Below are 17,062 nucleotides of genomic sequence, written 5' to 3'. Positions count from 1 at the left end.
TCTCAATTAATCCCACCCCAACTCCCGCCCTCCCGTCCCTTTCCCCACTTGGTGTCCATATATTTGTTCTCTACATCTGTGTCTCTATTTCTGCCTTGCAAACCAGTTGATTTGTACCATTTTTCTATATTCTGCATATATGTGTTAATATACGATATTTGTTTTTCTCTTTCTGACTCACTTCACTCTGTATAATAGTCTCTAGGTCCAGCCATGTCTCTACAAATGTCCCACTTTCGTTGCTTTTTACAGCTGAGTAATATTCCATTGTATATATGTTCCACATCTTCTTCATCCATTCATCTGTTGATGGACATTTAGGTTGCTTCCACGTCCTAGCTATTGTAAATAGTGCTGCAATGACCATTGGAGTGCATGTGTCTTTTTGAATTATGGTGTTCTCTGGGTATATGCCCAGTAGTGGGATTGCTGGGTCATATGGTAACTTTTAGTTTTTCAAGGAACCTCCATACTGTTCTCCATAGTGGCTGTATCAATTTACATTCCCACCAGCAGTGCAAGAGCGTTCCCTTTTCTCCACACCCTCTCCAGCATTTATTGTTTGTAGATTTTCTAATGATGCCCATTCTAATCGGTGTGAGGTGATACCTCACTGTAGTTTTGATTTGCATTTCTCTAAAAATTAGTGATGTTGAGCAGCTTTTCATGTGCCTCTTGGCCATCCATATGTCTTCTTGGAGAAATGCCTGTTTAAGTCTTCTGCCCATTTTTTGATTGGGTTATTTGTTTTTTTGATATTGAGATGGATGAACTGTTTATATATTTTGGAGATTAATCCTTTGTCTGTTGATTCGTTTGCAAATATTTTCTCCCATTCTGAAGGTTGTCTTTTCGTCTTGCTTATAGTTTCCTTTGCTGTGCAGAAGTTTTGAAGTTTCATTGAGTCCCATTTATTTATTTTTGTTTTTATTTCCATTACTCTAGGAGGTGGATCAAAAAAGATCTTGCTGTGATTTATGTCAAAGAGTGTTCTTCCTATGTTTTCCTCTAGGAGTTTTATAGTGTCTGGCCTTACATGTAGGTCTTTAATCCATTTTAAGTTTATTTTTGTGTATGGTGTTAGGGAGTGTTCTAATTTCATTCTTTTACATGTAGCTGTCCAGTTTTCCCAGCACCACTTATTGAAGAGAGGCTGCCTTTTCTCCCTTGTATATCCTTGCCTCCTTTGTCATAGATTAGTTGACCATAGTTTATCTCTGGGCTTTCTATCCTGTTCCATTGATCTATATTTCTGTTTTTGTGTAAGTACCATACTGTCTTGATCACTGTAACTTTGTAGTATAGTCTGAAGTCAGGGAGTATGATTCCTCCAGCTCCATTTTTTCCTTCAAGATTGCTTTGGCTATTCGGGGTCTTTTGTGTCTCCACACAAATTTTAGGATTTTTTGTTCTAGTTCTGTAAAAAATGCCATTGATAAATTGATAGGGATTGCATTGAATCTGTAGATTGCTTTGGGTAGTATAGTCATTTTCACAATGTTGATTCTTCCAATCCAAGAACATTGTATATCTCTCCATCTGTTTGTGTCGTCTTTGATTTCTTTCATGAGTGTCTTATAGTTTCCTGAGTAAAGGTCTTTTACCTCCCTAGTTAAGTTTATTCCTAGGTATTTTATTCTTTTTGTTGCAATGGTGAATGGGATTGTTTCCTTAATTTCTCTTTCTGATCTTTTGTTGTTAGTATATAGAAATGCAAGAGATTTCTGTGTGTTAATTTTGCATTCTGCAACTTTACCAAATTCATTGATTAGCTCAAGTAGTTTTCTGGTGACACCTTTAGGATTTTCTATATATAGTATCATGTCATCTGCAAACAGTGACAGTTTTACTTCTTTTCCAATTTGGATTTCTTTTATTTCTTTTTCTTCTCTGATTGCTGTGGCAAGGACTTCCAAAAGTATGTTCAATAGTAGTGGAGAGAGTGGACATCCTTGTCTTGTTTCTGATCTTAGAGGGAATGCTTTCAGTTTTTCACCATTGAGAATGATGTTTGCTGTGTGTTTGTCATATATGGCCTTTATTATGTTGAGGTAGATTCCCTCTATGCCCACTTTCTGGAGAGTTTTTATCATAAATGGGTGTTGAATTTTGTCAAAAGCTTTTTCTGCATCTATTGAGATGATCATATGGCTTTTATTCTTCAGTTTGTTAATATGAAGTATCACATTGATTGATTTGCATATATTGAAGAATTCTGCATCCTTGGGATAAATCCCACTTGATTATGGTGAAGGTATGAGATTTTTAACTTTGAATTTATTTTAAAAACTCAGAGTTTAAAAATCTAACATTTAAAAAGTCTATTCATAGGTATTATTTTACATGGGAGTTAATATAGGAGGTTATCAGTTATACATATGCATATATCTATTCTTTTTCAGATTATTTTCCCATATAGCTTATTACAGAGTATTGAGTAGAGTTCCTTGTACTATCCAGTAGTTCCTTCTTGATTATCTATTTTATATACAGTAGTGTGTACATGTTGGATATATTCTTTACCTTGTATATTCATATTTCCCTAGTTTTCAAGATGTGCATTTAAATCTTTTTTTCAAATATATATTTTACCTTGTTTACTGTTACTCCCTCATTGATCAAATATATATTTGACTTGCTTTTTAAAATTGTATATGCCAAAATTTTACATGCCAGAACTCTATGAATTCTGTTGCATAAGGATATCTTGATAAGCACATAAGACTCACTTGCAAGGAAACTGATTCACTTAGGAGTTTAGGATCATGCATTACAGATCCAGGACTTTGGATCAGACTGTCTGGGTTTGACTCCCAGCCCCACTACTTACAAGCTGTGTTGCCTTGGGTGAGTTACTTCATCCTCTCTGGGCCTTTGTTTCTCTCTCTCCATAAAATAGGGCTAATAACAGTACCCGCTTCATAGAATTATTGTGCAGATTAAATGAGATAATATATGTAAAGTACTGAAAATATTGCCTGGCAAGTGATAAGTAGTGCTGTTATTATTTTGTAAATTTAGGCTGGAGAAGAGGAAATTCATATCCACATATCTACATATCTGGAGTGAGCCAGAATTTGGAGACAAATTTTGCTGGGGCCTCAACTCCTTAACTTGTGAAGTAGCACTTACATAAAATGGTGTTGAATTGTTGGTCTGTCTGTAGTAATACACTTATGTCCTGATTTTTTCCCATTGTTTTGCCCTTTTGTTGACTTGACAATATTTCAGGTGGGTATTAGATCATATATTTAAAAATTCCCATGAATGGTCTCTTTCCATTACTTATTTTCTGCCCTTCTTCCTTAGGATCAATCCATGTTTCACATTGGAAGCTCTGCCTATTTTATTCATTCTCTTTCTGCTGTCACCATCTCTACAGCTGGGGAGTCTAATCTGGCTAGCTCTACTGGTTGCAATAGTGTGATATGTCTCAGGATTTACGATCAGGCTACTTTCCCTGAGATGCATATTTTAGGGCAAGGGCCAGAGATTTGGTTTTTGGTGGAAAAGTGTGGGATGACTCAGCACCATCCCATAGTATTTTGAGTAGTGCTTTTGGACTGGTAGAGCATGCCATATACTTATGAACATGAACTTCCTTTAACAGAAGCAGGGCACACTCAAGACTAAGGTGAGTTTAGCTGTTATTTTAAGCTTTGCAGATGCCCCTGGTTCTGTCCCTCACATACATAGCATCTATAAAGCCTCTGATAAGTCTTCTCACAGAAGGGATGAGAGTACCTTACTCTGTGTAAGAGATTTTATAATTATCAATTATGTTATTAATCTAATAAATATTGAAGAGACGCTCTATTTAAAGATTAATGAGCTGGAAGGTACACAAATATAGCTGAGGTGGTTTCTTAATATTGAATCTGGCATGATAGACAGGCTTTTACATGGCAAGGCCCATATAAGGAAATAGACTCTTGCAATCCAAGATTTGATATCTTTGGAACATCTGTTTGAAGTCCCAAACACTGACCTGCAACATGTAGTGGTCTAGTATGGAGCTTCACTTGGTTGACAGCTAAGTCAGCTCCTTTTATCATACCTCCTTCCTCAAGCTTGGCAGGTATTCCCAACAGGAAGGAGACTGGACCTGGTGCCTCCCTACCTGAGTTGGCTCTTCTCCAAGCTTTTACAGTTACTGCCTCCTCACTTGTTCTTCACACTGAGGTCTTAAAGCTTTGAAAAGTGAAAAGTGGTTTCTTTTCACAAAAAAGGTGAGGAGCTCCCAGGTCTAGTAAATCTCTTTCTGGTGTTAGTGACCTGCTATGTCCCCAGGGTGGTGATTCTGACAGTCCCAGTGGAACCACTTCATTAACCAGCTGGGGAGGGAGCATGTTTGTCTATCACATTTGCTACTGGGCATCTTGAGCCCTGACTGTGTGAGCCTCAGGACAAGACAGTTTTGGTGGTTGTAGACATGGCCACTGCAAGTCCTGTGTAGCCAGAAGATGCCAGGCTGAGGAGGCTTAGTGTCAGAGTGATAGGGCCCCTGGGTCCAGGCCCTGTTGAGAGGGAATGCTTTGGGGAGAGGACCCTTAGGTATTTTCCCACCTTTGTCTAGATCTGTCCTTCTAAAAGGGATTCATTTCTGCTGTTCCCAACCATCTCTGTCAGCATTATCTGCATCTCGTAATGTTTGACTCTGGCAGCTAAGCTGTGTCCTTCCAGAGTGGGTGTAAAGATAACAGTGGTTGGAAGGCCTCAGGGAGCACCTAAATATTTATGATCTTGGTTGGGAGTCTTAAATTTAATCTTTCTTTTAATGATTCTTGGGAACTAAGGATTATTTACATTTCAAATAAAATTCAAATATGCACTAAATTTCTAAAAGGCACCCCCCAAAGATGAACAGGTCAACTCATAAAGTCCCTGGGGTAGAAACAAGGCCTCCTGTGCTGAAAGTCATCTGGTCCAAACTTAAGTGAGGGAATTACAGCCCAGGGAATTGAAATGACTTGTGCTAAGTTACACAGCTGATTAGTGGCAGAGATAGGAGATAAACTCTGGCTTCTTGATTTTCAGATTTTCTGTGATACCACACTGGGCAACCAACCAACTAATCAACCAATTCATGAGTAATGGAGCCTTGGTTGTATGGCTGGGATTTTCCAATATACCCTTCCCTTTTCCTCTCCTCCACCACACAAGGTAATCAGGGAGCATCTTACCTGAGCAGCCTTCTTACTCAACTCAACTGCAATATCTGAGGCTGAGTTTCCTATTCCAATCACCAAAATGCGTTTTCTTTCAAATCCTTCTGGGTGCTTGTACTGGCGACTATGGAAATACTTGCCTTTGAACTTCTGGATACCTTGGGGGGAAGAAAAGAGAAATCCATGAACTATGTCAAGTTAATTTCAGTAAAACTGCACCATCAGCTTTTCCTTTCTGGGGTCAATCATTTGTTTTGTCTCTTCCCCTCTTACGGGAATTACAATACCAAGGCCAACTGGCAAACTCAAAGTGTGAAGCATGTAAGAAATGTTAGATTAAGTGTGTGGTACAGGACCAAAAGAGTTGATTTCAGAGGCTGCAGCTTAGATATTTATTAGAGAACAAACAAATCGTTTTGATAAAGCAGTCAGGTGTTGGTTTGCAACTACCCATTATCCTATGTTGGACTGTACAATGATAATTTAATATCACATAGCATATATTCTTTTAAATGTTTCTTAAACATATTATGAAGTGCTATTGTCATAATTGTGTAGTAATTAGAATAACAATCATCATTCTTATTTTGCAAAAGCAAACAAAAATTAAAATAAACTAAAAACAAGGCACATTACAAGGTGAAGGATAGTTTCCACTTTGTAGTAAGTCAGCAACTTGCTGGACAAGCCTTTTTGAAGATTAGCATCTCTGTGTCTTTTCTCAGGAAAACGACTTTATTAAAGTATTTGTCTTCGACAGTGGTTGCTCGAAAGAGCCTTTAGATCATTGGTTCTCAAAGTGTGGTCCATTGGCCAGTAGTATTAGCATCACATGGGAAATTGTTAGGGATGCAAATTCTCAGCCTCATACCAGACCTACAGAGTTGGAAATACTAAGGGTGGAGCCTAGCAAGTTGTGGTTGTAAAAGCCCTCCAGGTGATTCTGATTGAGAGCTCCATTGCTTTTGATCAGTAAGCCTCAATCCCAGCTGAATATTAAAATCACTTGAACAGCTCTTAATTGACTGAGGCCTATCCTAGACCAATTGAGTCTTTGAAGGTCATTAGAACTTTAAAAGCTCCTCCAGTGGTTTGAATAATATGGGGCTTGGACTGAACCACCATATTAGATGTTCTCCTGAAGGCCTTGGGAAGGAAGCACGCTCTCTGAGGGAAGGACCTGGGAGGTACCATCTTCCCCTGTGCTCCCTGCATCCATCACTGTCCTGTAGGAGCACTTATTTCCAGAAATTCTCCCCAGTAACCTTGGCTGTGGGCACGGCTCTGTGGAAGTCTCCAAAGATGTAACAAAGTCACAGGTGTTTGGCAGGGTAGAAAAAGGCCAAGGTAAGCACATGGCTGATGGAACCTCTCTAATGGAGAACCAGTTTGGGTGAGAATTTTCTGAAATACTGAGTGACATTTAATGACTTTGGAGGAGGTTGGCTGAACCCTCTGATAATGGAGACCCAACGAGCTCAGCCGAAACAAAGATGATATTTGGAGTCGTTCATCTTTCTAGCTCTATCCTGATCTTAATATTATGCTGAGTTGCAGTAGTTAATTTTGTCTGTCAATCAAACGTAATGTAAAGTACCTGGACTCCCAGTACTCCCCAAAGCTGAGGATCCCCGCAGGCCTCACCTGGAAATGACTCCAGTGGAAGGTGAGGGATGATATGATGGCCGCTGCAGACCATGACTGCGTCAAAGACAGCACTTTGCTCCTTGCCGTCGCTCTCGGTAACAACCACCCATTGGCCAGAAGATGAGAAATCTGGGCGTTTTCTCACACTGAGGACGGTTGTCTTGAACCGAACACAGAGAAGGCATCATTGAGAATTACTGTGGCATAACAGGGGCCTTGTGCAGTGCCCTGGGAGTGGGGATGGGTAGAGTGTAATGTTCACTTCAGTTAGGCTCCATTTGAATCCATTTCAAGCCACTTAGGGCAAAGACTGCTAAGTGTGCCCTGCTGCTTCTTCCTTGGCAGGTGCTACCAAGGATGTGCTGCTTTGTGCGAGAGGCCTGACTCAGCAGTGGGCACCAGTGTTAAGGACTGAATAAGGACTTGAGAGAGACCCAGAAAAGCAAGACAAGTTCTGGGCAAGATACAAAATACATGTGCATCATTCAAGGGATTACACAATCAGTATTTATCAAGAATCTTTTATGTGTCCACCTCTGTGCTGACTTTGTATTAGAGAAGATATTCCATGTGAAGCACTTTGCATAGCTCCTGGAACAGTGACAGCACTCCATGAATGGTAAGTGGCTCATCTTTATTATTTTTAAAACATCATGCTAGGAATGCACCTCATGATCTCATTTGGATGAAATAATTTATCAATTCATTGATTTTTTAAAAAAATGCCATTTAGTGTCTGGAGGTTTATGAATTTTTTAAAGTGTACATAAATGTTGTGTGTGTGTCTGCTGTATTTAAGAAGCAATGTCAAAGGAAGTGAAGATTTTCTCACTTCTAGAGGAATGGCATACTTCTTTTCTTGTTGGCAAGTGTTTGAGTCCTTTATACATGCTTTTCAAATTTTCAGATATCTTTCAAAATGCTTAGTTGGCAATGTTTGAAGCTGTTTCAATTAAAAAATGTGTATGGAATATTAGTATAAAGCTTATGCATAGGCTGTAAAATGGGCATTTTCAGTTGAAAGATTTCAGATTTGAAGTTCAGAGTAGTATATTTGCTAAAGTACTGTGGATTCTTGCTATTTAAAATGTGATTCCAGGACCAACCTTCAGTATCACTGGGGAGATTATTAGAAATGTGACTGACTTGAGCCCATTCACCCCTCCTCAGGCAATCTGTTGGTTTCCCGCTCCCAGGAGGTCACCATGTTCTTACTGAACTTAGTGTGAACACCTCCTTTATAGTTTGACTTCTAGCATCTTATTGGCTTATACCAACTCAGAGACCAATAAATGGAAGTGAGTTTTCCCAACCCCTCTCCAACCTCCAGAAAACAACGTCAGTAAAACAATTAACAAGAGAAATGGAAACTGGGGAAGAACTGCATTAGATAGAATGGGATATTTTAATGGTATTTACATATATCGACGTCCACTAAATCAACTATTACAAATTAATGTACTACAAATCCGGAACAAAACTAAGCTTACAGAGAAAATAAGCTGTGTTAAAAAAAAAAAGTTCCACTAACAGTTATTTGTTCAGAGCTATAATTTAAATTTTATTTCCTTGGCACAGTTACTAGTTTTCAGACTATAGGTTATTGACAAAAATTCAGGATATTTAATAAGAATATTGTTTTTTTCTTGATTATTTGTTTTTGAGGAAACAGGAAAGCAGTTATAATTGTATTTCAAAATGATCTGGCCATTCTTATATTGCTAAAGAATGCATCAAAAGTTAGCAAAAATGGTTTCTACAGGCTTCTGAGATGAATGGAGAGCTTGAGTTTAGTGCATTTTTCTAAGAAATTCCATTTTTATAGATAAGGTAAGAAAATGAAATAATGTGATTTTTCTTCATATATCCTTTCAAAGGAAATGAGGCTAGGAGTCCTCAGTGGTTATACAAATTAGTTTAAATGCAGTTTCACTGTCAAAATCATCATTCAAGCCATTAATTTTAACAGATGTTTTTCTTCTTCTGTTAATGTATATAATCTAGAATATCAGGGGTAATGACACTACTTTTGGGATTTTCTATGATGCTGTTTTTTTCAGAAAATACTTTAATTAGAATCCTTTGTTTTATTCACAATTTCTTTCATTATCAGAGTAACTTCTCTATTTAAACGTGAGCTAAACTAATATAGAGAAAACCATTCTTCCCCCCAAATACAATACCTGGAACTGAATATGTTTTAGTAGATCAAACTTTTTGGCAAAAATCCTGAAATATTCCAGGACCTTAGAATTGTGCAGGAAGTTTGGGAAATCTTCAGGCATTGGAAAGTCACTGAAACAGGACATTTCTTTGCTGGTGTTGGTGATGACAGATTGATAGATACTCGCGCAGCCATCTTCAACATTTTCCTAATGAAATAAAAGAATGATAATTATGCATTAAAAAAATCCCTTGGTTTCCTACTCTTCTTCCAAATCTAAGCCCTGTGTGACATGAACCTCTCTCATTGCGGTCGTGTGACTGAAAGGTCTGGCTGATGAGAGGCAGCATGTGTGCTTCATCATCCTGTGTGGCCGGGCCTGGTTGGGGCCTTCCAGTGTTGCTCACTGCGGGGGTGGGGGTGGGGGTGGGTGTGGCGGGGTGGGGGGAGGCTATCACTACTGGTGGAATCGGGAGTGGAACTGGGAGTGGGATTGCAGGACATTTAGTGTCCCAGGTCTCTATCTATTTAATGTGAATCATTGTGACAACCAGCGTCCTTCTGAAATTCCCCTTAGGGAGGCTATGCTCACCTTCCACCTCTTTGAGTATCAGTATACCCTGCGACACTGGTCAGAGACTATAATGGAGAATTTCAATTAAAATGAGTCCTTTTGGGGGCAAGGAGTTTTCTCATTTTAATTTTAACCCCCCCACCTTTATTTCATACTTTATACGAATCAACCTTCCTCAGGTGATAAAGGTAAGTAGTATTAATGCCAATCAAATCTTAAACTTGATTCTAAATGTTATCGAATATGCGTCAGTAAATCAGGAGGCAGCACATGCTATGGCTGAGTTTATGATTTCCTCTGCCAGAAGTGCTCTGCATAATGATTTAATGTGAAATTATGCAAGAGCCAAGTATGGTGATTCAATGTCCATGAAATCAGTATGTTATCAAAGAGGATTTTATAAGAAATTTAAATAACGCCACCCAAGGACGCTTCAGTAGATGCTTCTGCATATGCAGACACTGAGTACAATCCAGGCTAGCAGTAGCTGCTGTTATGACTTAGCACCAGGGTGGGGTGTAAAGAAATGGAAATGTTGTAGGAACTCATAAATTAATTGCAATGAATTACTTAATCTTACACAAATGGCATTAGAATCTCTTCCACAGAATAGTAGATAAAGGAAAGTAAATATTCAACTCTAATTCCACCACTGCGATAAATTAGTTGTGTATGTTGCTTTCTCATCTTTATTCTTAGAAAATTATTACTTTCCCGCCAAATCTTTAGATCACGTCTCCTCACATTTCTTACAGCACTGAGAGAGGCAGCCTGGACTAGCAGAAGGAGCCTGGTCTTTGGAGTTAGACAGCTTTGACGTCATCTTTTTCAGACTGTGTGAGCCTGGATCAGTCTGTGCCCCTGAGCTTCACTCCTCTCATCCGTAAACTAGGGATGTACTAGATGCTCAATAGTACTGTTATCGTCTGTTGTTACTGAGGAAGCTATAAGCTTCAGAAAAGCTGTCAGTTACACCTCACTGTTCACCACAGTGGAAGAAAGTTACTCAGGCAGCTTCTCCGACACCAAAGGAACTGATACAAGCACACTCACTATCACATCTGAGTTTTCTGATATTTCCTTTACGAGAGGCTGTACTTGATTTCAAAGAGTTAAAAAAGATTAAACTGTGGGATCTTGCCTCTGTTATCAGCAGAGCTCTCTATATGTATCGGGCTTCACTGTGTCCACATTTCAGACATTATCAGTATTAACATGAGTTACCAAAGCTAAAATGATGTTTGCTCTCAGATCATGCCATTTAAGAGCAATAAAAAGTCCAAGTTTGTACAGATCCTCCTCCCTCATACATTTCACTTTCTTTCTTCCTCATTCCTTCATTCATTCACTCAGTCACTCATTCACTCATGCCCACCATAGGCCAGGAGTCAGATGCCTTTTTTCCATGAGCAAGGTGTTTAACTTTCTTAGTCTAGAATCAAGTCTTAGGTGATAGCTTTGCTACGGTTTTAAATGGCTTGGTGAAAATTAGATTAGGGTATGCCAGCTTTCTAGGTGATTAATTTGGTGTGGTGTTAATATGTACGTAGGAGGAGGCAAAGGGAGTTTGTATTCGAATATGAAGTGCTTTTTGTCCCATCTGCAAGGATTCAATGAACTCTGGATGAATAAATCATGGTATTTTTATTTTCGAACATTAGCTTCAAATTGCATAATACAGCTGTCCCTTAATATTCGCAGGGGATTGGTTCCAGGACCCCTTGTGGATACCCACATCCATGGATGCTCAAGTCCATTATATAAAATGGTATAGTATTTGCATAGCACCTATGCAGGTTACATAAGTCAGAATCCTCATTTTCTCCTGTAAAATGGGGTTCATCAATCGTTCCAACATTAAACAATTGTTATGAGGGTTTGATGAGATTAAAGTGCTTAGCACAATGCCTTGACCCTAAATAAGTGCTCCATCCATGTTTGCCTATATTGCCATTATTACCAGCCACTAGAGTTAGTCTTAATAAACCCGTCACAGTTTTGAAACAGCTAAACTAAGATCGACTGTTACACTAGAGCCAACGTGTTAGTTTTTTCAAGTACTTTAAATTGGCTTTAAAATGTGGTTGGCTCCTCTGTCAGGTTAATTTTAAGGGGATTTTGAGTGATGAGAACTGGTTCTGATGTCTCAGCCCCTACAGTAATTTCAGAGCCAGGGCAAGGCCCTCCTTTGGGGGTTTTACTTGTGTAATTTGACACAATTGATGATGACATCACAATTCTTTTTCTGAAGATCAAGTAATAATCTTCATCATTGGGTTGATTGGTATACAGCTGTTTAAAAAAAAAAAAAGCTTTGTGTCCATGTGTGCTTCTTCCTAGGCTGGCTGAAGTAGATGTCTGTATGTTTAGACAAGTCTGGGTAAAATTGAGTTTGCCCAGGATTATAAAGGGAAGATGATTCTTATAAGCAAATGTATATCAACTATACCTCCTGTTCAGGCTCTGAGCTTAGAGTTAGGGATAAGATGTAACCAGGACACCCAGTTTCTATCTTCATGGAGATTGTGGTATTGAATTAAAATCAGTTTGGTCTTTGGGGATGGAAAGTAAAGACAGAGTAAGATGAGAGGCTTTGCTCTCAACCAAATCAAGAACAGGAGACAGCTTTCAAAACAGATAAATTTAACTCACATATTTACTTAAAATACAAGCACTGCCTAAAAATGACAGTTAAGCACACATACAGATAAATAGCCTGAATTTCTTAGCAAATAGAATTTGCTACAATTTACATGTTTAAGATAAATGATCACATGATAAGCATTTTCCTAATATAAATTTTTCTTAATGTCAGAAGACTATATAGCTAAACCAAGTAAGTTCAGACAGCACTGATTTAGAATTTATGATCTTTTGATTATAGGCCAGACTGAAGTTTATCTTTGTATAAAAATAAAAAGGTTGTAAAAACTAAATTTAAGAAAGATTATAAGGCTCATATTTAATCTACTAGAGGGAGCAAGCTTACAAAGCAAAAATAGATTCACTTATTATAAATGTAAATACAAAAATCTTATAAATTAGTCTTTTTCATTTTGAAACATAATTATATTGACCTCTACCAATCGATAGTTTGTTCTCATGGCTAGTTACTCTAAGCAGTTTGGAAATAAAATTTATTTCTTTGAAAATATTCTATCATTTCATATTTTCGTTCCTTTCAGGTAGACTTTATAACCACCTGCTCCATTGCTTATAGTAAGTACAATTGAAACTCTTTACTTCCCTGTCCTATTGTTAGAGGCAAAATTGTCGTTCCTAAATGCTAGTCTGTGGATTAGTTGCATTAGAAGAATTCAGGGGAGCTTTGAAAAATATAAAATGTGAGTAGGTCTGGTTTGGGCCCAGATATCTGTAATTTAGAAGTTTTCCCCAGCTCTGATTCTTACACACAATGAACATTGGGAACCACCATCTTTATTAGAGTGTCACTGCATTCTGCCATCTCTCCATGAGGCTGGTACTTCCCTGATCTCTGTCCTTCATCACTGACAGAGCCCCCTACTTAAACTCCCTGACTCAGATATTGCCCACTTTCTTCACTGACTTCAGGGTAAATGGTACACTCATTGGCATGGGACACAAGATCCTCATGATGAGATTCTGGCTACTCTCTCCAGCCCCATCAGTTATCACTCAGCCACTTTCATCCTTCTTTCCAGCCACATCACACGACTTTCTATTCTCTAAGTATGTCAGGTCTCACAAGCTTCCATACCTTTGCACATGCCATTTGCCCTGCCTAGAACACTGTCTCTCCATATTCACTTACCTGATCTCTGCTTATTGTCAAGACAAACAAAAGCACCAACACCCTTTAGGAAGCTTGCCCTGTTCTCTGCTGAGTGAGATCCTGTGCTTTCCATAACACTTAGTGTATCAGCCCTTAAAAATTTGTACTTTGTGGCTTTTCTTTAGTTTCCTACCCTGAAAAATGAGCCCTTTGATGGCAGGGACTCTGCATTTGTGTCTTTTTAGTGCCTAGTATATGCCTGGTGCGTAGTATGAATCAGGTAGTATGTTTGTTGAATGCGTGAAAGAAGTAATGTTAACTGGAAGCTTTTTTCCCTCGTTGCAAACAGGGCTTAATGATACTAAGTTGGACATTCACTAGTGTGATAGAAATAAGTAAATGGTTTTGCTGATAGTATGCTATAAACTTTGTTTTGTTGTGTGCACGCAAATGTTATGATTTTGCTGATATTATGCTTTAAATTATTTTATACATGCAAACACTACGTCTTTAGAAATATTACGAAAAAACTAACCAAAGTATATCTTAAACAGCTGGAGAAGAGGCTTAAGAACCGTGGTATTTTATATTTGATTGCCTGGAGCATTACAAACATCTAACATGTTAAATTTGGTTCTATTAAATGGGCAGCGGTGTACAAAAACTAATATTGAATTATGCTGTGATAGATTTTTTGGACAAATTTATCTAAGAGAACTTCTGAAAGTAAAACAAGAGTGAGGTGGTTATCTTTTCAGGGAAGGAGATGACTCTTTGTTCTAAACTAATTGTGTATAATGTTAAACTGAACATGCCAGTTGAAACAGAAGAAAGGCTGTGAGGCATAGGAAAAAACAGATGAAGTATATGTTTAGGTCAGTGTGGAAATGGCACCATAGGGGAAATCCCATTTGGTGATATCCCAGGTACCAGCTTCACAGTCTTATCTTTCTATTATCAACATTTAAATCAATGACTTTGATGGAGACAAATACAGATGATCAGATTTGTATATGCCCAAAGCATGGAGGCATAGAAACTTGACAGACGGTTGAAATTTCAAATAAACACTTAAACAAATTGAAGTAGAGTTGATTTGCAATATTATATTACTTTCAGGTATACAACATAGTGATTCCATATTTTTATAGATTACACTCCATTTAAAGTTATTACAAAATAGTGGCTATATTTCCCTGTGCTGTACAAGATATCCTTGTTGCTTATTGATTTTATACATGGTAGTTTGTATCTCTTAGTCCCATACCTCTATGTTGTCCCTCCCCCTTCCCTCTCCCCACTGGTAACCACTAGTTTGTTTTCCATATCTGTGTCTGTTTCTGTTTTGTTATATACATTCGTCCTTCTTTTCTTTTCAGAATCCACATATAAGTGGTAACAGAGTATTTGTCTTTCTCTGACATATTTCAGGAAGCGTAATACTATCTAGGTCCATCCAGGTTGTTGCAAATGTCAGAATTTCATTCTTTTTAATGGCTCAGTAGTATTCCACTGTTGTGTTAGTTTCTGCTGTACAACAAAGTGTATCAGTTATATGTATACATACATCCCCATATCTGCTCCCTCTTGAGCCTCCCTCCCACCCTCCCTATCCCACCCCCCCATCCCACCCCTCTAGGTTGTCACAAAGCACCACAGCTGACCTCCCTGTGCTATGCAGCAGCTTCTCACTAGCTATTTTACATTTTGTAGTGTATATACCACATCTTTATCCACTCATCTGTTGATGGACACTTCAGTTGCTTCCATATTTTGGCAGCTGTAAATAATGCTGGCTGCTATAGACATTGGGGTGCATGTATCTTTTTGAGTTAGTGGTTTTGGTTTTTTTGGATATATACCCAGGAGTGTAATTGCTGGATCATATGGTACTTTTATTTTTAAATTTTTGAGGAACCTCCATACTGTTTTCCACAGTGGCTGTACTAATATACATTCCCTCCCGCAGTATACAAGGGTTCCCTTTTTTCCACATCCTTGCCAACATTTGTTATTTGTGTTCTTTTTGAAGACGGCCATTCTGACTGGTGTGAGGTAATATCTCATTGTGGTTTTAATTTGCATTTCTCTGTTGATTAGCGATCTTTAGCATCTTTTCATGTGCCTGTTGGCCATCTGTGTGTCTTCTTTGGAAAAATATCTATTCAGGTCTTCTACCCATTTTTAAATTGGGTTGTTTGGTTTTTTTGATATTGAGTTGTACGAGCTGTTTATATATTTTGGATATTAACCCCTTATCAGTCATATCATTTGCAAAAATTTTCTCCCATTCAGTAGGTTGTCTTTTTGTTTTGTTGATGGTTTCCTTTGTTGTGCAAAAGCTTTTAAGTTTTATTAGGTCCCATTTGTTTATTTTTGCTTTAGTTTCTTTTGCCTTAGGAGACAGATCCAAAAAATATTGTTATGATTCATGTCAAAGAGTGTCCTGCCTATGTTCTTTTCTAGGACTTCTATGGTTTCAGGTCTTACACCTATTTTGAGTTTATTTTTGTTTATAGTGTGAGGAAGTGTTCTAATATTCTTTTACATAGCAAAGGACAGAAGATTGAAACTTCAAATGAACACTCTTTGACCAAGGATAAAACCAACTAAATAATGTTTAACATGCACAAATGTGAATTTCTATAAATAAGATTAAAGAGTTAGTTTCACAAAGATGAGTGACCCAAGTCATCAATGATTCATATGAAAAAGACCTGGGGTTTTAATTGATCCTAAACTTAGTATAAATCATTAGAATTATGTGAGATGAAGCATGGTGGTAAACCTATGTAAGTTTAATATCAGTATTGTGGCTGGTTCTAAGATCTATCATCTATCACTTATTAGTCATTATAGACAAACCACTTACTTTTGGCTTTCTCACTTTTAAGTTGGCATTAATAGTAACTAATATAGGAGAGTATTGTGAGGATAGAATGAGATAATTCATATGAAAATAATTATATAAATGATAGCTTTAATTTTGCAAATACTGAAAAAGCTAGTGCAACATTAAACTGTTTTTGTAGAGGTGTTGCATTCAAACCAAGCAAAGCATAAGCTATAGTGGGAAAGTGTCAAACTGATTATAAATATTTTAGGGCAATGATTATGTCTGATTCATTCTCCGTTGTCTCAAGCAGTGCTAAACACCTCTTTGGTTATGCAAAATGTATATGCTGTGGAAATAGACTGGTTTGGAATATTGGATCTTGGGGGAGTCAAATTTTGAGAGAGAAAGTGATATTTCAGATTGAATCTAGAGGAAGAAAACCAAGATGAAGAGACATTTAGAGACTATTAGACAAGGAGTAATTAAAATAATTGAATATATGTAGCTGGGAAAAAGACATATTTATATCCAAATGTAAAAATTAAAAAAAAAGCAATGTATATTGGTAACTTCCATATGAACATAGGTATCAGGAACAATAAAGAAGACAGAGCAGGGACTTCCCTGGTGGCACAGTGGTTAACAATCCACCTACCAATGCAGAGGATATGGGTTCAATCCCTGGTCTGGAAAGATACCACATGCTTTGGAGCAACTACATCCATGCACCACGACTACTAAGCCTGCGCTCTAGAGCTTGCGAGCCACAACTACTGAAGCCCGTGTGCCTAGAGCCCATGAGCTCCGCAACAAGAGAAACTACTGCACTAAGAAGCCCGTGCACCACAATGAAGAGTAGCCCCCGCTCGCCAAAACTAGAGAATGCCCGTGCACAGCAACAAAGACCCAACAAGCCAAA

The 17,062-nt window shown here is 38.0% G+C and overlaps 1 protein-coding gene across 2 annotated transcripts in view; it reads right to left on the bottom strand.

Moving 5' to 3' along the window:
* The window catches only part of FMO2 (flavin containing dimethylaniline monoxygenase 2), a 48,366-nt gene that overhangs the window by 10,244 nt on the left and 21,060 nt on the right, over positions 1-17,062 (bottom strand). For both annotated transcript variants that reach the window (XM_057727828.1, XM_057727829.1), the window contains exons 3-5: positions 8,999-9,187; positions 6,813-6,975; positions 5,184-5,326 (exon numbers count right to left, since the gene is read on the bottom strand). In XM_057727828.1, the coding sequence (XP_057583811.1) occupies positions 5,184-5,326; positions 6,813-6,975; positions 8,999-9,187 (495 nt within the window). The remainder of the gene's footprint in view (positions 1-5,183; positions 5,327-6,812; positions 6,976-8,998; positions 9,188-17,062) is intronic.

Source organism: Hippopotamus amphibius, chromosome 3 (assembly GCF_030028045.1).
Source record: "Hippopotamus amphibius kiboko isolate mHipAmp2 chromosome 3, mHipAmp2.hap2, whole genome shotgun sequence".
NCBI lineage: Eukaryota > Metazoa > Chordata > Mammalia > Artiodactyla > Hippopotamidae > Hippopotamus > Hippopotamus amphibius.
The sequence above is the reverse complement of the archived record's forward strand: the minus strand, read 5'-3'. Positions and strand labels throughout refer to the sequence as shown.